Source organism: Fulmarus glacialis, unplaced genomic scaffold (genome assembly GCF_000690835.1).
Source record: "Fulmarus glacialis isolate BGI_N327 unplaced genomic scaffold, ASM69083v1 scaffold7307, whole genome shotgun sequence".
NCBI lineage: Eukaryota > Metazoa > Chordata > Aves > Procellariiformes > Procellariidae > Fulmarus > Fulmarus glacialis.
The window spans coordinates 40707-65359 of NW_009222514.1; the positions used below are offsets into that span (position 1 = coordinate 40707).

Genomic DNA, 24653 nt, shown 5'->3' on the forward strand with positions numbered 1-24653 from the left:
AGGCTGTGGTTAGAGACAGGATATCAGCCTGACGAACCCCAAAGACATTTTCTTGTAGCTCAAAGTTCAGATGGTCACAAACAGCAGTTGTTCTGGTTAGAAAAAAGTATCACGCATTTGCTCTAAGTTCAAAAGCTCTCTGCTCAGCACCTGGATTTTCTGCTCTTCGTGCCACATCTTTACAACCACTTCCTTCAGGAACTGGCCATAAAATGTGCTCTGATGGTGACAGCTCTTAAAACGTTATGTATGTGAGTGGGTTTGAAAACACAGTCCTTCCAGGAGTGCTTCTTTGTTACAGGACCTTTTTCTCATGTATGTTAGTACATAGGCACCCTTTCAGCCTCTTAATCTTTGATTGGAAATTCAGTCTAATATTGGAAAGAATTGCTGCCAGCTCAAAACCCTGCAAGCTCTCAAAAATGATTGAAAGGTGGCTGAGGGAATGTCCCTGCCAGTTTGTCACTTTTTAAGTCAAAACTGCTTATTCCTCCTAGATACATTTTTTTCTTTCCCAAGCTGGTTTGTGAAGGTCCAAGTGAATGAAATGACCTGGTAACTGGGCACATGAAAAAAGGTGACGAGCTAAGGTGCTAAGGTTAAAACCACTGATCTTTGGGTCCCACAAAGCCCTTCCTCAACTGTCAGCAGGACGCTTTTCCTCCTCACTCACCTACTTGTAACTTTGCAGGAGCAGAAAGTGACTCCCATTTCAAACACAGCCCTTTAAAGACAGGATTGGGGACCTGGTGCACTGTGTAGGATAAGAAATCCCTTTTTATGGACTTAGGCTGTCGTTGTGTCCCTTAGGAGAATGAGGGAGGGAGAAGACCATGGAAAGTTCACGTCAGGGAGTGGCCAGCAGAGGGGGTACTTTGGGTGCCAAACCTTGAGACACTGGCATCCAAATCCTGCAGACCCCAGGATACAAATCCTGGCTTCACTTTAGTGTATGGGATTTTTGCCACTGAATTAAGTGGAGTCAGGATTTTACCCCAGGGAACTGGGGAACGCGATCTCCTGCCATCGAATGATCTGTTCTTCTCCAGTCTTCTCCTACCTGATGCTGGATGGAGTCCATTTGTTCAAAGTCTAGGGAAGCACAAATGCAGCAAATAGCATTGCATCTGTGATGGGTGCTAGAGTTTTGAAATTAAATCTATGTGGTATTTCTTGCTACCTCTCTGACACATTACAGCCCTTTGAATCTCTCTGCAAAGACAGGGGTAAGTGTGAGGACTTTGCTCACCCAGCAGCCTGCTCCAGGCTGTGGCACTTCTGACCACACGTGGAAGTACAACTATGTCTCAGCCCTGCGGCAGACGGCAGAAACCGTGTCTGAACTGTGGTACTGGCATCATTGCAAAGGCTGCCTTGCTCTGGCCAAATGGTTTGCACCAAACCCCTTCATTTCAGACAGATGAATGAACGCACAGGCTTTCCTACTTGCCAAAATACCCATGGTTTCCCCACAGCCCAGTCACCGGCCCCAGAGAAACAGAGCCACTGACCATTCAGCACATGACCCTCAAGTCACAGCAAAGCAGATAACTCCTCTGAGCAGAACACACCTCTCTGCTTCATCCTATTGCTATTTCGCTTTCTACTTTGGAAGCCTTCCCATTTCTGTGGCTGGCTCAACCACTTAATGGGGTTCTGGGGTTTTCCCCAAGACGAGGACATTCACTGAGGTCTATTCACTAAGAGAACAGAGAAATCCTGCAGCGATACCCAATACTTGGGGCCACTGCACAGAAAACCCCGTTCATTGTTGCCAAGCCACCAGGGTCAGCCACACAGCTGGAGTTTTACCTGTTTATTTATTTATTTAAAGGGTAACTATCACTTGGGTTTTTAGCTCATGTTGGTAATTTCAGATTTCTGCTCCGAAAGGATACACGCGCGCACACACATGCATCTGTATGTGTATATACATTTCCTGCTTGGCAGCCTGAAGAGCAGTGTTGGTCTGAACACTCCTCTCAGAAGCACAGACCATCTGCCCTTCCCGGCAGGAATACACAAAATCTGCTGGGGGTACTTCAGCTTGAACATCAGGCCCTGTACCAATACATTACTGTGACACTGGGAGCTTCGTTTTAGGTACCCTTCAAAAAAAAAAGGACTGTATTTCTACTTATATTTCATATCTGGGATGAACCATATATCCTGCATCCGCATTCAGTCCTAGCTTCTACTCTGTCTTTTTTAGCTGCTCAGAGTTTTCTGAAACAAATTTATTGGGATTTGAATTTTGCAATGTTCAGACTCATGAACAAAACCAGCAGAACGCTGCTTCTTTTGGCTGCGCACATCAAAATGCTCTCTGTTTTAAGTTGTAGCCAGCACTTCTGCAAAATGTGGTTGGAAGTTATACTGTCTAACCTGGCTTTTATCATTGTTCTCAGGAAGTTGTAAAGAGTAAGCACTTTTAAAGTGAAATCACTTGAGTTCAGTAGTTCTGGAATTAGACTTTTAAGGTTGGAAATGGCCCTCCAGGGCACAAGGACGTTAATGCTTCAAATTTTAGAAGTGTCTGAGCTTTTAGTTTCTGAATCACATTGGAGCTAAACATAATCGGAATACCGGAAATCTCAGATTAGAAGATAAGGTACATTTGGGAACATATCAGAGCTGATACTTCAACATCAAGGATCTCACTGTTTGCACTGACAAGTTCCCTATCCCTGTTCTTTTTTCATAAGACTGAAATCTCACATCAAGAGCTTAAACAGTTAATAAGCTAACATTGGCACAACACTGAAATAAAGAAATTAAGAGTGTGAAAATCAGAAAAATGCTTGCTCAAAGTAGTAAGCCTGATACTAGTCCTGTCAGCTCTCTTAAAACAGATATTGGCCAATTCTGCAGCTCATCGTGACATAACCTTAGAAAACGCAGAAAAAGAAATGTCAATGCATATTACACTCTCTCTATGATTAAGAATAATTAAGAATTCTAGATAAGAATTAAGTTAAAGGCTGTGTATGTCTTCGTAATGTCTGAGCCATCCCAAAGTATGCATTAATTCTAGCTCCCCCATGCAATGGTATATGTATTCTTAACATCAGTGACTCCTTAGGTCATTACATGAATTATATTAAGTCTGGAAATGACTTTGTACTTTCCTTGCCACCTCAGAGTACACATCAGTGCACAGAGCTGTGATTGCACATGCAGAGAGCTGGGGTGTGTTATAGTCCTCGGAAACCTCTCTCTTTACAACCACCCAGAGCGCTGCTGTGAGATCCTGTCTCACACGACATTAGGCAGCAGGCTTGAAATCTAGCAGAAGCCAAACCAAAGTCTGTCAACTCTTCCTAAATGAATTTACAAGTGGGGAATGGGGGAATGAGATGAATGGCATGGGATGGTTGCACATGAGTGCAGGGAAGCAACTAAAAATATTTGTAGAGATCCAAATACACCACCCCAAAAATACACACATACTTTCCACCATTTAAATATCTTGTCTCTGGGTAGAAGCCAAACATTTTTCTATTTATTTCCACGTATGCCACCAAGATACTAAGGAATTTAATTGCCTAATTCAAAATGTTAAGAAAATACCAGAAGGCTGAACATCCTGGAAAAGGACAAGGTGTTAGGAGGATGTTAACTCATCTAGCATCGCATGCTGAAGAAAGGAAAGCGCTTCCGGTTGCTAGTGCTGCAAGCTCGCCCTCAAATGATTTGTGAAAAAGGCTGCATTTGGTCTGTATGAGAAGCCAAGTTCTGCCTGCGATAAGCATTGGGAACACATGCGATGATACCTCTTGTTTCCAGGCGTCCTGACAGCTACTTTCAATTTGCATTTCTAAGTGGAATTAGCAGGGAAAGGAGATTTACACATTCCTTGCTGATTGGGCTTATTGGTTTGGTTTGTCCTCCACTCAGCGAGGCTCCTGTAGAAGCCCAAACCTCCCAGTTAATCTTCAGACAGAGTGACAGGAGCGATGACCTTTGGATGAAGACAGTGGTGGACTTGTGTTCAGGATACCTGTGCCACAAATTCCCCATGTGACATTACGCAAGTCATTCAAACTCTCTTGGACTTACTCATTTTCACAACAGGGGTAAGTCAGGTTTGCCTATTTAAATTACAGCTCTCTGAGCAGAGTGAGAAAATTTATTACTGAGCAATTAAAGGAGGCCAGGTGAACCCTCCTCATGCAAAAATTCTGCCCCTGAAGGTAATGCTGGGCAGCTGCAGTCACCCCTAAGAAATGCTCAACACTGTTATCATGGTGCCTTGCAGGAAAACAGAGCTGTTGCAGCTGGACAGACCCACACTGGCTGTCCCTCACGGTTGCCCTCCATTCCCCCTGCAATTCCTGACCTGATACGGCTTTTATGAGGAGAGGTTTCTTGGAAGTATTTGCAAGTTTCCTGAGTGAGCACAGCCAAGAAAATCCTCTCCTTGTCCTCTCTCTCTTCAGTTTCACAGGCTACAAGGGGAAAAGTTCACACAGGTGGGATTGCTGTGATAACATTTGTCTGAACCCAGGTATGCCTTCCCAGATAAAGGCCTGGGGGTGAACTGGGTTGGCACTGCCCCTGCTGCCAAAGCAGTGAATGGAGAGGCCGGGAGAGCCATTCTGACCCAGGCAATGGTAGCAGCACATTTGGTGTCAAGGCTCTTTGCTATAAAATGCCAAGCTGCATTTGTCAGCGCCTAAAACTCAGCCTGGGTGAAAGGACATTATTCTAAAATGCAATTTGTATTACGTTTACTACTGAAATAGATTTTTTTTTTTAAAAGTCATAAAATATTCAACCTTGTTTCATATGGTTGCAAGCTTACAATACCTGTGTCCTCTCCAAACTCAGTCTTCTTGATTGTGTCTTGCCAGGAGGACAGTACCCATCCCAGATGATCAGCAGGAGTAAGCCCGGGACCTCTGCATTGATTAGGCTGCAGAAGATTGATTGCCTTTCATGGTGCCTTGTATCTTGGTGGTGTTTGCATTTTCCACAGATCCAGGATCCAAACGTACCAATTACTGGTTCATTTTAGAAATCTCCAGGCATAACCAAACCCTCATTCACAGACGAAAGCAAGAGGACATTGCAGGCTGCAAGAAGATACATGGCTTAGCCAGGCCTTCTGCAGGACAAGCTGAATTCAAATGGCCAGAGAACAGCGCTGAAGTCTTCCCGCCATAATTAGTCAACAGAGTATGTTGAACTGGAAGCAACAGGCTGTCGGAGTCCCTTTACCCTCGGCTTAGCCATGGCTGGAGCGAACACCAACGCGGACCGAAGGATTTTGTGTGCCACAAGAGTCCTCCTGAATACAACACCTGACCCACAGTGCATGTGCTTCTCATGAGGCCTGCAAAGACTTTTTTTTTTTAATTTATAACAAATATACACTTGTATCATAAATGTAAACAGAAATCTATGTTTATATGAGCATATAGTATTTCCAGAGATACATGAATACAAATATAAACCAATAAAAGGCGAACGTGGACTCAGGATCTCAGCAAAGCTGTGACAAATGAAACCACCAAGGTTATTTACGCAACTGGCACTTCACCCCGTATGCTGGGTGGGTGCAGATGACTCAAAGCACCAGTGTTGCAGGGAGCAAACCTTTTATCCGGGAAGGACACGTATAGCTTGGCGCGTGTGCGCTTTGCCTGCCCTCGTTATTCAGCAGCGAATCAAGTAGCAGCACATAGCAAAAAAGGAGCAACGGCTTGGTTGTTATCACCTTGGTTATCACTTAGCTACAGAAAAATAAAACTGGGCTTTTCAAAAGCCCGTGGTGTTGGCCTGACTAGCTTCTGTTAGAAATAACTGTAAAAATTCAGATATACTCACTGTTTTTTCTCTGGTTTCCTCAGTCAATCACACACAGTCGATCACGCAGCCTGGTGTCCATTTTAACTGGGTTATTCCTCTTCCATCTTCCATGTTAAACCTCTCCGAGCAGGCATGGCAGTGCCAGCCGCCCCAGGCGTCTCTCCTCAGTGGCGGCGGCATCCCGCCAGCCCTGCAAACTCCCACCACGCACCCTCCAAAAGCAAGGTGGCCCTCGCTTGGCAGCCACGTCTGCCAGCCTTTCTCTATGCTTTCCCCTTTTCTTTGGGGCCACTCTGCTTGGGTGAGACAAAATAAAATGAAAACGTCCCCGTGGCATATTTAGGCCAGCCAAAGCAGCGCACGGGATGAGGGCCCGGGGAGAAAGGAAGGGAGAGCAGGAGGGGGATCTTGGCCACTGTCATGGCCGCCGGGGCCTCCTGGGGTGCAGCGCCACCAGGCCGGGCCGCCCCATGGGCGTCCTCCCCCAAAATGTACGAAACACCTGAAAACCACCTAAAAAACACTTGAAAAAACCACCTGCCCCCAAGCTCCCCTTTGCGTTTGGGCGACTATGGCCCGTACCCGAGGCTAGCAGCATTTGCCACTGAAAAATATACAATAAATCCGTTTTTTTCCTCAGAAACCCCGAGGTCTCGGGGAAGCGGCTCCGGCGATGGCCCCGCGTTTCCCGGCACCCCTCATTTTCCAGCCATCCAAATAACAATAAACGGTGTCATTTTGATATGATGTATTTATATTTACATGGTACATTTTAAAGCAATAGCTACACTGATCATACATATTAGAAACAATAAAAAAAGAAGTTAAGAACTAAAATGTACATCATACACTTGTATATATATTTTTTTTTTTTTACACAGAGGTAAAAAGGCTTATAAAAATCAATACAACAGGGTTTTAACTTTTAGTATATAGATACAATAATGATGAGGCTTCAGGCACTTTAATTTGTTAACGTGAGCAATAGCTTGGAAAAAACAAAACAAAAAAAAAACTTTCCACAACAGAAAAAAAGAAAAAAAATTGGTTAATGTTTTGTTACCACAGATACAAAAATAAAATCTGAATAATTTCTCTCAAATGATTGATGTCAGTATTGCAAAGCTGACTGGGAGAACGCTACACACTGTTCAGCAGCAGTGTGGAAATTAAGGAGAAATATTTACAAAAAAACACCCATTTCTATCATTGTGCCCTTACACCATTGCCTTCACAAACCAAATAACACACGCAGCAAAATCTACAAGTATTACAAAAACCCAAGAGAAGAGGGAGGAAGAAGAGGGGAAGAAAAAAAAATTAAAAAAAAAAAAAAGAGGGATTTTTTTTTTTTTTTAAACTTTTATTTCCAGACATACAGAAAGGCTTGGAGTATGTCTACTTTACTTAAATAAATAGGGGCACTTCAAGACCGGACAAAAAGCTGTAAGATCTTTTTGTAGTGTTGTGCTTTATAGAGAGAAGATCTTACAGATGTTTGTTTACATGAAACAACTTTGAGAACAGAAATAAAAGGAAAAGGTTGTTCCATTAATTTTTTTTTTTTTTTGAGGCTGGCTTGATGTTTACTAGACACCATTGAGAGATTTGTCAACTGCTATTAGGCACAAAATATTTATATTTCATTCAGCAAACCCAGACACATCACCCAGAGTGTAACACTCCATCCCTTTTCCACTATCATTCATTTTTTTTTTTTCCCAACCGAAAAAATCCCCAGCAACTGCTACAAATTAAGCCTACCAAACTCTATACTGTATAAGCACATTGCATACTTAATTCATGGTTGACTAAAAAGCTGTGATTAACTCTCAGAGGAACCGTTGGGACATTCCACCAAGAAAGAATGGCAAGCGTTCCTTTTACATTTATTTGGCAAATTAATTTAAAAAAAAAAAAAAAAAAAAAATTCCTCTCTTTTAAGACTGATGTCAATGTGCAATAGAGGGAGGGAAAGGACATGCGCCCACTGGCAATTTACTGCAGAAAGAAATTATGGCAGGGGGGGGGTTGACAAGCCAATCCCTAGCTGCCTCAAAGTATTCAGATTGTACTATGCTAGTTAGAGCTCACTGCGCTAAATTTTTTTTTTTTTTTTTTAATAAAAATTATTTGGCTATTCCTTGTAATATATTAGAAAAATACTCTTTTCCCAAGCTAATTACAAGCCTTGTACACAAGACAACATGACATTTAAAAAAAAAAAAAGAAAAAAATTAAAGTAATCTTATCCTGCTGTATGCACCTTATGCATCCACTTGATAAATCTGGGTGGTGAACTAGGGAGGGGAAAGCCAGGGAGACGCTTCGGTCTGGCTCCTGCAAAGACTCACATGCTTAATCCTACACACAGACTCACAGAAACGCCGGTTGCACGCGCAATACGTCGAGACATGTGTAAGCATCTGGAGGATTGGGACCGCAGGTCAGGAAATGGAAGTGGTGGTTAACATCCTGGCTTTTGCTTTTAAATACCTGTTTAGATTGCTAAATGTAGTTTCTACCGTGGATGCGTATGTTCTCATGCTCATGTATTATATAGAAAACAAACAAACAAATACGATCTTCCATATAATCCACCACTTAATGCAGCATTTCCCCAGAATTGCCATAATAGTGCTTTTGACATTGCATTGTTAGTAATTCTTTGCATAACAACAATTTTCCTCATCTGGAACCTTAGTGTTTTATTCACAGATCATTTCATGGCTGGCTAACGAAGAAGTTCCCTTTCTTTTGGGCAGAACTCTGAAAACACAGTTTTATTTTTCCAATGTTATTTAGGGAAAAAAGAAACCCCTAAAATTTAAGTTTCCCTTTCAAGTAGTGGTCTGAAATGATTACAGGTAAGGAGAACTACCAGATTCTCAATGGTTATGTGACTATGGTAACTGAGCCTGGCTTTCTGTTCCCAGAGCTTTACGAACAGAGAAATAATTTAAGATGTTTGCTGAAGGAAATGACGATGGACTCTAGAAGAGAAACTGCAGCTTAGATGGCTATTTTGGCTTTGGAAAACAGAACAAAAAACCCAGAGAAAACCAGTGACAGAAATACTGTGTTGTGGTACAAGTTTGTTACTAGCATACCTTCTATACACACACAATAACTTGACGGCAAGTTAAAATATCTTCCAAGTGAGATTTCATTTACTACACCACCCCGTTTCTAGAAATGCCAAAGCTTGCTAACACGCTGATGGTACCACACAAGAGGAGGCAAGACGGACACAACCTGGAGATGTTCTACAATCCACCACCATTTAAAGCAGTTCTTTTCTCAAACTCATTTTAACTGGAAAAAAAAAAAATATAAACATGTACAAGACAGTCTGTTTTGATTACAGATTAATAATACAAAAGTCTATGCTGTAGGTTAGTTAGTTAGAACACTTGATGAGCAAATCAATGCAGTGTGAGCCCCAGACGACCGAATGTAAAGTGATCCAAACTGGTGGTTTCTGGATGCTATCGGGCACAGTGGCTGCATCAAAATGAGTGATCTCAATGCTCCAAAACCAACGTGTTCCTTGAACTACAGGAAAAACGTAACACTTTGAATGCATCTGTAGTCATCCAGCAGCTTTGTGTTTTCCACCACAGCACCTGCACATGACCCCACAGTGGTAACAAGCCCGAAGCGGCAAGTAACAGCACATACATGGAGCAATGAAAGACAAGGCGATAAGGGCCATCCACCGGAGGCAAAACATTTCATCACTGGTGTCACACGAGCAAGGATCTGTATAGTCTCCTTCTGGATCGGACATACAGTGATAGAGCATAGTGTCTGCGCACCACATACAGCTCACTCGATGGATGCAAGTCTTGACGCGGTCTGGAGCATCCTGGCATTGACCCCGTTTGTTCTCCTCGTGGTTGAACATGTCCCTGCAGTACACGCACCGCGACCTCTCACCATCTTCCTTCCGCCTGGGCTTGAATTTGACAGGTTGAGTCTTTATCACAGCACCCTTGATATCTTCACCCAGGTCAAAGTCCGAGTTGTCTACGTAAGGATAAGTGTATTCGTGTTTTGAGGCCTCGCTTTTGGCAAAACGTACGTAGGAGTCCATGTCATCAGGATCAAAGTTCTTTCCTCGTGCTGGGGCATGGCGATAGTCCTCGTATCCGGTCATCCAAATCTTTTCCCGAGGATTGATACGCACTATCTCCTCATCATCGTCTGGAAAGTTGACGTGCCGGTAGGATCGCGGTACTGACTGTGGAAGTAGGGATGGAGATGAAGAGGGAGAAAAGATAAATAAGCTCACTTTGCTATCAGCAATCACTGTCTCCTTGCTTAGTGAAAAGCCAATATGTGACAATTTTGTCTTTCCTTCTTTGTTCGCCCTTCACCGTGACCCATCACAGAGTTTCAGCCTTTGGCTCAGGAATGAGTACAACTGTCACAAACCTACAATGGTCTATGTGCCTGTGGTACAACGTAACATATTAAATCACAGTATAAACCTTTTTTTTTTTTTTTTTTTTTTTTTTTTTTTAAAGAATAATTGGAAGCCATTTAAAGCTAACTGAGAAGGAAAGGGGGAGAATGGAAGGGGGGGTCTTTCAGGGATGGGGGGGGAAAACCAAATGCCAGTCTTAGCTATGGCAGACACAGCCCTTTAGGTGGCAACACTGGGAAGAAACCTTACTTGTTCTAGATGGTAGTGGTCAGAGCTATAATGGTCGTGAAGGTGTCCACGAGTGCAAATTCTTCGATGTTCGCAGGATGCAGGAGAAGCCAGAGTTCGCACAGGCTGTTCCCTTTTTTGAGAGGAGTTAGAGGAGCTATCTGTAGCATTCTGTTTTAAATGAAAAGGAGGGAAAAAAATCGTCATACATTCAGCTGTTACTGCACGCGGTATTAAAAGAGATGTTTTGCCACTCACTGACTCCACACACACCTGCAATATTGGCAACACCTGACAGCAGGCAGCTTCATAAAGTTTCACATAAAATACTTGAAAGAGGCAGATCTGTTGCCAGGCCATAAAAGCTGTCGCCACACACATGGAAAAATAACATGCCATAGCCTACCCGTGACATATTCACCAACACCACTCATATTCGCTTGGCATGTTATTTGTTATACTGGGCATTGTGGGATGATGAGTGTCCACGCTAGAAGCTACCTCTAAAGAGCAAAGTTAAACTCCGTCAAATGATGCAATCGTGTAAGTCCTGCGGGCAGACTTGGACGGAACATCTGTGTGCCCAGGCTGTACCCCACTGGTTACCCAGGCTACAAAAATACTGGCAATTTTGTTAACCTGCAAGCGTCCCATTAAGCCCAAAACTCCTTTACACGTTCTCCAAACACTCACCAAATTCCAGTTCATCACAGGCTACTTGAATAATCAGCTTTTCTTTAAAAACGTCAGGGTTTTTTCCTTGTTTTTTCACTAATCTCTAATGTGCAATGAACGTTACTTGTGTTTTTATACATTCCTGGCTCACGGTGAGCACTTTATTTAGGTTAATTAGTTACATCATTACACAACAACGATCACGAAAGGGTGAAATAGCACACAATAACATGCTGTTGCGAATACCCGCAGCTTCTTAATATATATACTTCTCCTCCCGGAGAAATACACAGTGGGGTACCAGTCTTAGCAACCCTCTCTCTGTAGCCCTTCCTTGGTTAAAATAGTTTCCATACAATATCTAGACATTCAGGATTTTGCCCATTAATTCTTTTCAAAGATTGGTTGGGCTTTTTCGTATTACCATGAATATCAGAGGACAGCTGTTAAATGCACTAACAGACCAGGAGCAGGAAAAAGAGCCTCCATGCACAACGATCAGAAGAGCCATAACATTCCACGTGCCTAAAATATTGGTGCTTTGACCTAAGAAAAATCTCCATCCCCCTCCAACTAACAAGCTGTGCTGCAGCTACAACGAGTCCAAGGGAAAGGCTTCCATTTGCCACAACAGTTAGCTAGAGACAGGACCTCAAGAGCGGAGAAAAGTTGTATCGGTAGGGGGAGAAGACTGGTTTTACCTGAAAAACCTTCTCTCCTTGTCAAGAATACACTCTCTAAATACTCTTTTCCAATGAATCGTACTAGACATGTCTCTTACTCCAAGAATACAAGAACGGTCATTGTGGATATTTGTTTATTCTGAAAACAACGCTCTGCAAGACTCTGTCCAAAGGTTAGCACACCTTAAAGCATTAAAACACAAAATAGATGTTGATCCTCTTTAACCAGGATAATACTTAAAAGCACTGAACTCCCAACTTACTTTGTTGAAAGCAAATATACAGCTCTGTTTGCAGTGTGATGTAAAGCCAGGCTGGGTTATCTGAGAGGTACAACAAGCAGGATGAGTTTTGAATGGCTGACCCACCCACTAGGAACAGACTTTTAATGCACGTGTTTGTTTTGTTGGTTTTTTTTTTTTTTTTTTTAAAACAAGTACCTAGAAGTAGAACAACTCTTAAGATAGTTAACAACACCTCTAAAATGTAACTGCACTGATATTCAGGCTCTTTTCAAAAAGTGGTTTCATCAGCCCAGTCTTCATAACTTCTTAGTCAAAGGCACTTCAAATCTGCGGTTTAACCCTTCAAAGCTAATTCTTGTGCCTGTAACTTTAGGTCCTACAATATCTAGCACATTTTGGGGACATTTCAAAAGAAAATGAGCAGCTTCTACAAGCAAGTACTTCATAATAACATTGAGCTTCCAACCTATTTGGAAAACCTGAGAAGAGTTAGGATTTAGTTACAACAGCCGCCTCATACGAGGACCTTTTTGCAGTGCTGTATGCTGTGCAGACCCAGATGCTGAGCTGTAATTTAAGCTTCTCAGAACAACAACAGAAAGGCACACACCCCATAGTCCGGGCAGCCTCAGCCTGCAGCACGCTCTCAAAGTTAAACTTTGACTGGCATGAACCAAAAAGGAGGCAGGGCCTTAACACGGTGCCGTGCCAGCCAGCAGGACCCTTCACCTTCACCGGAACAGCGGCCGAGCCCTGCTGGGACAAGCCTTTAGTGAATATGCTCCGAAAACATCGTGGGTGCTCACGGTCAAAATAACGAAGCCTGGGAAAATTACCCAACTGGAGGAGGTTGCACTTACTGGCCTGCAATCCCCTCACCCTCCTAGATGAAAATAAAAATCCCAAACTGGATATAACTGCTAGATAATCTCAGCAGGGCAGCTGGGAGCTATAACCAGCCCTCCAAGCAGCGTGTTATTTGCTGCCTCTCGGGAAAGGCAATATTTCTGCAATAGGCAACTGGAAAAGAGGCTGTCGTGATTTTTATCTTGCCCGATTCTTATCTACTCTTGCTTTCCTCCACACCTTATTCTCCTTCAGACCCGGCAGGGTAACCGAGCCTCTCCTCCACATGTGTTGACATGGCTACAAAACCTGTTCGCAGCATACCACAGAGGCTGCGGCTCTGGCCTCCGCTTTCACCTTATTAAAAATCGCTGCATTTCCACGTTCAATGTCCTCAGATTAGAGGGGCAGTTTGCCAACACAAACACTTACTCTGAGCACCCAGAAAGGGAGAAAGCAAACTATTCGAGTCTAGGTCTCTGCTCACTCGTCCATAAAAAAGTTCACGCTGCCTACTGGTTGGTGACGCTAAAGGCAACTGGTTGACAAACGCAGTGACTGCAGCGTTACCTTGCTGACCATCGGCTGGGATAAGCACTGTTATTTTCCAACAAGGTCCCCCATCGAAGCTTCAGACTTCTGTAGGAGAAGAGAGAAGGCTCTCGACACATAGGAATGAATGGTTTGAAGATGCCGAAGGTCACCAATGAATCCCACAGGCTTCTCACCTGTGCTGGGGAACATACTCATCAATGATCTAAAGAGAGAGGTGAACAACAAGATGACACAGTTTTCTGATGAAACTTAAGTTATTCAAGGGAATAAAAAAGAAAGCTGACCCTGAAAACTTGCTTAAGAATCTCATCATGTTGAGACACTGGATGTATGGTGGGGGGGTGTGGGGAAAATTACCCCTGAAGCGCAAAGTGACAGAAACACCTTGATCTGTCACGGACGATGATGCACTCTGAGCCAGCCATTGCTGCTCAGGAAAGAGGTCTTGGGGTTAAAAGACAGCCCTGTGACACAGTGTCAGCTTGGTGGCTCAGCAACAGATTAAAAAAAAGCAGCAGCAACAAAGATGATTATCAAGGCATTGCATGTATCTGCTGTCCTTCCCCAGTCTGTCTGCGGTTCCGGCCCCCCCTCCACCCTGTGTCAATAAGGGTACTTCCACCATGGCAAGCTCACAGAGCCATGGTCAGGACAATCAAGGACACGGGACAGCTTCTCAACAACAGCTAACTAAATAGTCTGGGCCTCTACAGCCTGGAAAAGAGATGATGGAAGGGACCATGAAGACGGGAAGAGAAGTCGTCTACTGAATCGTGAGTAGGAAGAGATTATTCTTCTACCATCCTTCAGAAGAGAAGATCGTGACGCATTCACTGGAACAGGCTCAGATAAGGTTCAAACAGAAGGAGGTACTTCTGACAGAGCCCATAGTTAAAACGTGGTTCAAGAACCCATCGGGAACACTCAGAAGAAAGTAAGTGACCGAGGATCAAAGGCATGATGATGCTCAGGCCTTCAAAGGTGTACCGTTCTCTCAGTACCACTTCACTAGGACTGAATCTGGACTTGGCGACTGGCGAAAACCAGGCATGTTCTCAAAGAAAAGGCACTCTCATCTTCAGCCAAGTGAAGAACAAATGATGGCAAGACTTTGTCAGTGATGGAAGCAGGGAACAACTTCTCTCCCCCATGACAAAACTGGGTCTTGGCTGGAATTCACAGCATAGCAGTGAAAATTTTGGGGAGGATGGTGGAGGGGGGAGACATGAGAGGTTTGTTGCAGGTCACCCAAAAACAACACACTCGCCTACAGGAATACATCTAGAAAGGACATGGTCTCCAGAGCCAGGCTATTTCACCGATGGAAAAATAATGTCCCAAACCATCGAGCCACTGGTCTGTCAGAGAAACACTGTCTTCCTCTAAAGCCTGTTGAAACCAATCCAGCTCCAGTATTTGTTTTTGAGGGGAAACTATTGAAAACATGCCCAGTAGCCACATAAGAGAAATGAACCCAGAACTAAAGTTTTTGGAACAGGGAGTCCAGTAAAAAACTCTGTTTCAACACGCCCTCAATTAGAGAAATCTGCGCCGCACATACTAGAGCTTTGCGATTGCTATGGCGGTCGCGAAGTCTTGTGGTTTCACTGCTCAGATAACAAAATCATTAATCATGACCATAATAATAATTTTATAAAACCTGTGCAACACATTTCCTTTTGCAAGTGAGCTGTACGTATCTGAGCGAGCACACGTACCGCATGTTTGATATGGCTGCTTTGAGAAACAACACCGGGCTTCTACATGCAATTGATTGCATTGTGATCATTTAAAAAAAAAAAAAAAAAAACAAACAAACAGTGTCCCCGTTTCCCCCTCAGACTTTCAGAAGTGACTCATTAAATTAAAAAACCCTAGTCATTAGTAAAGAAGATTATGTTAATCATTTACTGCAGTTTACTTCTCATTGAAATGGATTTGTTACACAAGAACGGCCGGCTAATCAGGTGCCTAAGTAATATTCTGAGATAAGCATCTATCATAAAAACCATTGAGAAAAGGAAGCCGCCTCCTGCTCCTGAACTGGACTGATCACCTTGCCTCTAATGGCTTTACAGACTAGGTTCACTCCGTGTGGTGCAACATCCAAGAGTGACTACGAAAAAGAAGAAAGATTCATCTCAAAATTATCAAGCAATACAATCTGCGGCAGCTTGTCAGAAATCAGTTGCCAAAGGGAAATTGTGGAGCTCTGTCACTTGTAACTTCCAGAAGTGCTCTCAGCCAGCTAAAGCATTCGCAAGTTTGGTGTCAAAAATAATTGTGGGTCAAGCAAGACAAGAAGGGGTTTTTTTCCCTCTAGGGTTTTAACAGTTACATGAGGTGGAGGGGACAAGGGGGAATAGAAGTATCATGATGTTGAAGAAGTAGTTTCACAAGTAATGGTCCTAAAGGAATCGAAAACCCGTGCCAGCCTGGCCTTTGCAAAGCACAAGCCCTCTACAAGCCGACCTGCTCTCTATTGCCATGTTCTGCTTTGCTCACCTCCCACTGCCGTGCAAGCCCACTCACTGCATCACCTGTGTCTGAGGGGGACTGTCGACCCGCAGCATGGAAATGCAAAACTTGGTGGGGGCTCAAGGTCTCGTTTTTACCAAGGCAGCCTTCTGCAACAGCCAAACCTCCTCGCAGCAGCTCCTGTGTTCACTTCAGAGGAAAAGGCCCTGGGGGTGCTGGCTGACAGCCGGCTGAACATGAGCCGGCAGTGTGCTCAGGTGGCCAAGAAGGCCAACGCCATCCTGGCCTGTATCAGAACTAGTGTGGCCAGCAGGAGGAGGGAGGTGATCGTGCCCCTGTACTCGGCCCTGGTGAGGCCGCACCTCGAATCCTGTGTTCAGTTTTGGGCCCCTCACTACCAGAAGGACATTGAGGTGCTGGAGCGTGTCCAGAGAAGGGCAACGAAGCTGGTGAAGGGCCTGGAGCACAAGTCTGATGAGGAGCGGCTGAGGGAACTGGGGCTGTTTAGCCTGGAGAAGAGGAGGCTGAGGGGAGACCTCATCGCGCTCTACAACTACCTGAAAGGAGGTTGTAGCGAGGCAGGGGGTGGTCTCTTCTGCCAAGTAACAAGCGATAGGATGAGAGGAAATGGCCTCAAGTTGCGCCAAGGGAGGTTTAGACTGGACATTAGGAAAAACTTCTTTACTGAAGGAGTGGTCAGGCCTTGGAACAGGCTGCCCCGGGAAGTGGTGGAGTCACCATTCCTGGAAGTATTCAAAAGACGTGTAGGTGAGGCGCTTAGGTACATGGTTTAGTGGGCATGGTGGTCTTGGGCTGATGGTTGGACTCGATGATCTTTGAGGTCTTTTCCAACCTTAATGATTTTATGATTCTATGAAAGACATCGCTGTCCCCAGGACAAGAAACCCAGCTCCCTCCCCAATTCACGGCTTGAGGATGTGCCTGGAAAAACGACAGCCGGCAAGCTGCATCCTCCCCCCCGGCCGTAGCCCGACCACCTCCGGCCGAGACCCAGGCGATGAGCTCCCCGCAGGCAGCCGGAGCCCTTTGTTTGTGTGCTCTGCCCAGGTGCGATCCCTTGGGAGCCCCGACACAAGCCAGCTCTTCTTCGCTTGGCCCTTTTCATTTGCTGGAACAAGGGAAAACACAGCTGTGCTATCAATATGGAAAGGAAAAATGATAAAGTTGGCAGAACGGTACAGCAAGCGACCAACACTGAGCTAAGCGCCAAACTGAAGTTTATCTGCAGAGCCTCCGCTGTTTATGAACTTCACAAAGAGGAAGTCCGAGAGTTATTTCGGACGCATGGCAAAGAAACTTCCACCTTTCCAAAGAGACTAAGATAAAATATAGTCTCCCAGAACTCCCTCAGCTTAATCTTGCCAGAACAAGTCCCTCCTTTCCCCTCCAGCTTCTTTTTTTTTTAAAGCCTAAAGAGATATAGCACTTTTGAATTTCACAGAGAGGGGAACAGCAAAAATCCTAATTTTTGTCTCAAAACACCTTTTTCTCTCTATTCAAGAAAATTAGAAAAGGAAACAGTTGACATTTTCCATCCACCTCTAAGGGTGCCCCGTATACTCAGGACAGCCCACTTCAAAGGGGGCTTAGATTATCTAAGTATTAAGAAAAAGGTTCAGTGTGAAAAATCTTTTAAGATTTGAGACTCCTGTCTCCTGAGCACAAGCTTTTAATTTGTCATGGCAAGATAAAGCCATGGAAGAAAATGCTTTTGTCAAATTTCTGTTTGTTTCCTATCACTGAAGACAAGACAGAAATTGAAGAAAATCGCTTCCGTACATTTTTGAAATGTTTTGACACTCTCATCCACCGAGGACCGCTGGAGCTGAATCCAGTTCTATTCCCTAGCAGAGAGTCTGCAGGAAAACCTTCATGCTAGATCATATTCCAGTACAGTTCAAAGACAAATTGGCTGTACACAACCATTACAATACACATGGATTCAGATTTTTCTAAAACCAGAACAGGACTATAATTTCTCAAATGTTTGGACTGTTTCCTATTCACTACTTACACAAATACCAATATAAAGTGCAGAAAGCTAGCTAGTTTTACTGCTACCTTTTTTACTTTTATTTTTAAGCTTTGTGGTTATAGCTTTTAGTGCCAGAAAGATGCTGGTGGCTGTGCTGACTTAAGTCAGCAAAACTTAAGGAACATTTACAAGGATTCGGTGCACAAGATCATTTCCATTAATACTAAACCCAATTCTGGCATCATCGGTCAGTTCTGCATGGACCACAGATGTGGCTTAACGGCTCACTTCGAGGAGTAAAAAGAATGTATGAGAATCAGATACAGTTAAATGATACGGCAAACACTCAGATGTGGTAAGGGGGAAAACTCAGCGAGATTTTCCTGTTTCACTGCTTGCCAGTGATACAAGGTGTCAGACACATCTCTGCAAAAGCAGGGATTTGAACAGATACAAAGAGAAATGCCTGCAGAAGTCAGAGGAGGACTGAAGACAGCATCCCATTTTGCTCGGACTCAGCCCAGGATCAGAGGCTGTGAGCGGGTCCACACAACATTTCCTTCCCGTACGATACCCCTCACCTTGCCCTTACTGCACCACTGGGCTAGAGCACTGCTGCAATGGAAGGAAAAGTCTGTGCATCAGGTACTTATAAGGGAAAACCAGAATGTTGTAAGGGGAAAAAAACCCAAACCACAAGCCCCAGTTACTGGGGCTGCTCCCCAGGCAGCACAGCAATCCCACGGTACAGCGGTGAGAGTGGGATGGCTCTGCCTACCCACGAGGCACTCGTGTCTGTCCTCCTCAATCTGGAGAGCCTCTCCTTACCAGGACCCCTAAGTTTCCTTCTTCATTCCTGTAACTCCTCCTTGCTGTGGCCTTGATTGGACTTCTCCACGCTCAGATGAGCTACACCGCTTCAGCGGGATTTTTTTTGCCTAAACCTGGGAATTTTTTAAACCAACCAATTGCTTAAAACCATCTAGGGACAGAGGCAGGCTTTTCCTTTTTGCATAAAGGGCTCCGTTAATCTGTTTATGCCCTGGAAATGACATCTCGGTGCGGACTACAGCATTGTCGGGATGATCAGCTGCCCAATATTTGTGTTCGTACAGCTCCGCGAAGATTAGCAAAGCCTCCCTCTTCTAACAAGTAATATTAGCCACATTACCACAGCTGTCCTCTGCTAGGGCCATGAGACGGCCACCGAGGTCCGTACCGCTGTGGGGAGGTGATGATCCCTGCTTCTCCCTCCCACTGGTCCCATCACCTGCTCTGTGCACACGCTTGGGTGGAGAACGACAGGAATCCAGCCCCAAATCGTTTTCGTATCAGCTCCCTGACCCCAGTTGAGGGTAGGGGCTTGTGCCCTGATGGCACAGGAGGGTCTCCAGGCGAAGCAGGGGGCAGAGACAGGGGGGGTCTGGAGAGGGAGGTGGGTGCCAGCTCCTCTTTAAAGCCTTCCATCTTTGACCTGCTTGTCATGAGCATAGCTGCAATTAAGTTGGAAAGCACTAGTTCCTAATTTTAAGGCGCTAACAGGGAACTTAGCACATCCAATGCTGCCGACAAGCTTTCCTTTTGGAAGATGGGCAGGGATGCTAGGAAATAAAGGAGCGAAGCTCAGCCTGGGGGGTGTTAAACACTGGACATGCCCAGGGGATGGCAAGAGCCCGCGCTGCTGCTGAGCGCAGCCGGGAACAGACAGCTCCACATAACTCGCCACTGAACCTCAGCTCTTCTATACAGAAATTTCGGGGGGGGGGGAGAAAATAAGATTGGAGGGGGAAGGAAAATGCTAATGAAAATTAGATGAGTTATGCTAAAAGAATCGGTGCACCTAATCCACCATTAATGTCTTTGCTATGTACAAATTCAACACTTCAGCCTCTACATCCAGCAGCATGCTCATCCTATATAATACACCAGGTTACAAACGGAGGGGAAAAAACAGTTAAACGCAAACTTCCCACAGCAGACTGATATGATATTTTAAGAAGTCAGTTAGGGGTCATTTATTCACACAGTTATGAGCATCCACGTTATTTTAGCTGGAATTCATCACCAAAATAGAATCCAACAGCTGATGCAAACTTTTAAAATACCCTCTTCACATGCACTGCAAATATGTCAGGCTCCGCTTAAAAATGCAATGGTACTTATTTCCTTCTCCTTTTGCAGACAGAACCAGAGACAGATGAACTGCTCCCTATAATCACTTCTGATTTAATTTTCATAAAATAGTTATGAGATACAGGGAGAGCAGACCCTTGACAAAACACATTTGGCAGGTGAGGGAAGGAAACAGGGCTATTTAGATGCAGTTGTTTATAATGCATTTCTGTACTGGGCAGAGGTCCATTTTGAGCTCCCCAGACTCATGTATTCTGTCGTTCGTCCTCATTTACTACCAAACACATGCCTGGGGTCGGGGTGGGGAGTACCATCCTGCAGTATTTTGTCAGTCAGAGGGTTTTTTCTTTTTATTTTTTTTCTTTAAAGGGATGAAAGGGCGAGCCTACCACTTTAAAGGAAAATCATTCTTGAAGCCTCATGTAAAAGCACGTTTCATTGTTTAGCTTTACCAAACTCCTCCTTTTCCTTTCCAAACTCTCCAAAAAAAGAAACCCCAAACAAAAAAAAAACAACAACACATTTGAGAGGATGCAACCACATTATGGTTAGACCAGCAAAACTCGGGCGCGCACTCCAAGCGGCCTGAACTCTCTGTATTTTGCTTTTTTTTTTCTTTTCTTTCCTTTTCTACCTGTTACATGAGACAACAGACTCAAACCAGATTTGCCAGTGTTTAAACAGCACGTGGAAATTATAGGCTCCCTCACGAAGAGCAGGGCAACACAGTCATTTACCCCACTGTTCCGACTCAGCCCCCTTCATATCACCACCGAGACGGATGCTCCAGCTCGGCACCAGGAGCCAAATGCTTTCCTCCCTCTAAATTAACACAGAGAGCCTGGGATGCCGGGGCCGAGCACGGCTTTGCCCGCTCGCTCCAGACCCGCATCCCTCTGGCCCCACCAGCGCCGCCGGGTTATGTGCCAGGCGGCGATTCCCTAATCCTTTCTGGTGCGGCGCGGGAAGTTGTCAGTCATCGCTCTGTCCCCTGGCCAAGGCTGCCTCTTTCCCATCGTGTTTACACCCTGTGCAGGGTCTGCTCTGCCTGTCACCTTCAGAGGCGGCGCCCGGGGCCGGGCGAGACACCCCAAATCCGGCCAGTGTCCCCGGTGCCTCCTACCACGAGCACCCCGGGACAAAGCGTTTGTTCAAACACAGCAGCAGGAGAGATTGCAGCTTACACATATAGCTGCTTGCTGAAAGCGACTTCCTTAGGTTGTATATTAAACTAATAGAAAAGGCCATTTTCTGTCTTTGCAAAATTTTCAAGCACCCTGTGGCCGAAAAAGGACTATACACTTCAAAGTCTAACTGCATAGCCCGGATTAAAGAAGGAACATAGCGGAAAACTGTGTAAGTAATATCAACTATGTATTTTCAAGGTAAGAGCATAACATTTGGCCATAACATACCCCATCAACACTGCCTCAGCTATCCTGTCGTGCCCTCCTTGTCTCAATCGAAGGATGAACTTGGCAGGGGCAACATGACGGGGGAAAATGCCATAAATACTAAGCCAGGCTCAGCCACTTGGCAAGAACCACTGGCACAAGCACAGCAAAGGTCTGCAGTGAAGCTGTCTTGCAGAAGGTGGTGTATCCACGGCCAGGGGGTATGCGACAAATTTCAGGTGGCACGATGACTATTAGCAGGGTGGCGGAGGTTTTTTGCCGCCTGCTGAGATGATCACTCTTACAGTTTCCCTTGAGCCAGCACTTCTGCTTCTCCGGCCCTACAGCGAGCTGGCTCGAGGAGCTAAACCACCGGAAAAGTATTCGCTTTCTTTTACAGGGCTAGTTCACTTCCCCGGGCTGGCTCAGCGCGGGCTCAGCCGTGCTGGTAAAAGGGGGACGGCAGGAGTTCCGCTCTGCTCCGCTGGCTCTCAGCAGCGCCGAGGCTGAGGATGCATCAGTCAAGTTGCATCCCTCGGCTGCGGTTTCACATACGGCGCTAAAATAAAAAATAACCCCTGCAACCTCATTCATGTTCCCCCACCCCGGCTCTGCTCTTGGCACGGCTGGGCTGCAAAAGCAAGGCGGGGGGAACCGAGCTGGCTGGAAAATAACTTGCTTTTCACCGGCGTCTTGCCTCAAATCAGGTCCCCCTTACATAATGCTGAAGAAATGCCCAGGGAACCACAGCTGAACAAAAGCAAGGCCAAAACGAGAAGGCCACAAACCCAGTCTGCGAAGCTCTGTTGACAAGTTGAGGTAGGCAAAACCACCACGCTGCAAACACGAAAAGACGAGCTGCACTTGCAAATGCTCCTCCCGGCTGAGGGTGAGGGATCAGAGCTATGGAAGGGAAATAGCAAGGGCTACGGTGGCTGCTTTTGGAGAGGAACAGCAAAGCCCACCTTCAGCAAGGGGTCCCAGGGATGGCTTTGTCGACAGCCAGCAATTCGGGCTCCACCTCTGGATGCTCAACCCCCTGCATCCCCCCCTTTATCGGGGCTGCCGCTGTTGCCTGCGGGGCCGTGCGCTAAGTCCAACTAGTAAGCTGATCCAGGTTAAAAAATAATCATTTAAAAAAACAGTAAAAGAAGAAAAAAAAATCTCTTCCCCCTCCATTTTACTGTACGTTAATAAAGGGCAATTTCGTCTTGGCTATGTTTTGTTTCTGACACATTTGTGCCTTCAGCACACAAATGCACTAAAGCATTCAGCTCCAGATGAATTAAAAGGGAACAGGCTCATAAACAGCTTCACACTTTAACTCATCACATAGTTTAAGTACATTACTACACAGCCAAATTATTTTTTTGGAAAGCAAACATGCAGCTAGCTGATTGCAAGTGTGAAATGGTACTACAATGCACGCAGATCACAAATTCATCGGCCAGAAACTACAGCTAGGAAGGCACCAGTCAATTCACCTTTGGACAAGGAATCCTACAGGCAGGTTTGCTGGTGACCCTTCTCATGCCGAAGCCTCAGGTGACTGCATATTACAAGAAAACAGGCTTCTGGTAGTCTGAAGATTACTTAAATGAATGCAAGTCTGGTTATACCTAACAAAAGAATTAAATAGAGTATAAAACCAAAAGAGCGGGCACACTAAAATATGCCACCACATCATCATTTAAGCACAGGGAAAGGGGAAAACAGGTGTTAAAAAGAGAAAGACACAAAAAAACCTGACAAAAATCTCCTTTGAACTGCTGGGGCAAACTGAACAAAACTCAATACTTAACTGGTGCACAAATTACAACACTTACAAGTTCTGGCAAGATACAGCTATAAGGAAACTTCCATCACAGCAGAAGATCAAATTTCAGCTTCCTGCAGGATATATCCCAATCCCAGTGCAAGACCAACTGTGTTTGTATGTGGGAACGGTACAGAGCCAGAAAATACACTACAAAAACGGTCTTGGGAAGAAGACTTGTGACAAGAGAAATCGCTTACCCTCAGCAAAGTAGCTCAACACGTCCAAGCCGCTGCTATAATTAGCTACATAAAAACTACATGACAGCGAGACTTGGAATATTTGATAGCAATACAGATATTTTCTGCTTAATAATTTGTAACTGAACAAGAGATGCTCCTCACCTTGTCTTCACACAGACACCCCAAACGCCCCAAACTCTCAGTAGGCTGGTATTTGCAGGAAAGGACCGCTTCCCCTATTTGGGCTGCTTGGGGCGGCGGGGGGGGGAAATCACATCCTTTCTTTTGGATCTGGTTTTGTGACAGCGAACGCTTTTCTGCTTCCTCCACAAAGCGCACACGGGTGCCCGTGACCGACCGAATTTCCGACCGCATTCCCATCATCTCCCCACCGGCATGGCGGCGACTGCCGGACCCTAGAGAAGTGCTGCAGTACTGGTTGGGCGATCCCGTCCTTGCCAGGGACTCAGGAGTTTGAAGACTGTGTGTGGTAAAACAACCAGACTGATACAGTTTGGTTTAAAAAAGGAAAAAAAAAAAAAAAAGAAGGTCTTATTGTTTTAAAGCCTTAGACGGAAATAGTGCCAAAGCAACTGAAGTTCAGTGTAGCAAGAAAAGCCTGCTTTGCCCACCAGAGGTTGACCCGAAAGCAAAAAAATAATATGACAAATACAATAAATCAATACATAAATTGTGCAAAACCTCGACCTCCCCCTCCTTTCTTTTAAAGCAAGCAAATAAAGCTTCACATCTACCCCACGGTTCCCTCTCCTATCAGTTCCCTTTAGCTCTTCACTTGATTTACATCTCATGAATCTGTTATATACCTAAGAATAAATAGATTTTATGTACTGCGTACCTCCACACCACAGTAATTTTTGTATTTCCTTCTCTCCAGACAACAGCTGCAAGTGAGGCAGGATAATCTATAGGCTGAAGTAGATAGTAATTGCCCCTACAGTTTTGAAGGACTTAAAGAAAAGAGCAGCTGCCACCCCAGATCACAGCAGCGATACCTCCATCTCAGTGACAATGATATTAAAGCTTGCTTGTGGTGGTAGAAAGAGTAAGAAAATAAACGGGTTAATTTCCAGCACCACTTCAAAGAAACAGGAGGTCCTGAAGGAAAGGGAGAAACACAACACTATAAAAAAATCTGACAGCTAGAGAAAAACTTTCCAC

General features: G+C 44.9%; 1 protein-coding gene across 1 annotated transcript in view; it reads right to left on the reverse strand.

The window, feature by feature from the left end:
• Window positions 1–6547: 6547 nt before the first annotated feature.
• The window catches only part of SPRED2 (sprouty-related, EVH1 domain containing 2), a 28853-nt gene continuing 10747 nt past the window's right edge, over window positions 6548–24653 (reverse strand). The window contains exons 4-5 of the mRNA XM_009581465.1: window positions 10490–10639; window positions 6548–10054 (exon numbers count right to left, since the gene is read on the reverse strand). Coding sequence (XP_009579760.1) covers window positions 9404–10054; window positions 10490–10639 — 801 coding nt within the window. The 3' untranslated portion in view covers window positions 6548–9403. The remainder of the gene's footprint in view (window positions 10055–10489; window positions 10640–24653) is intronic.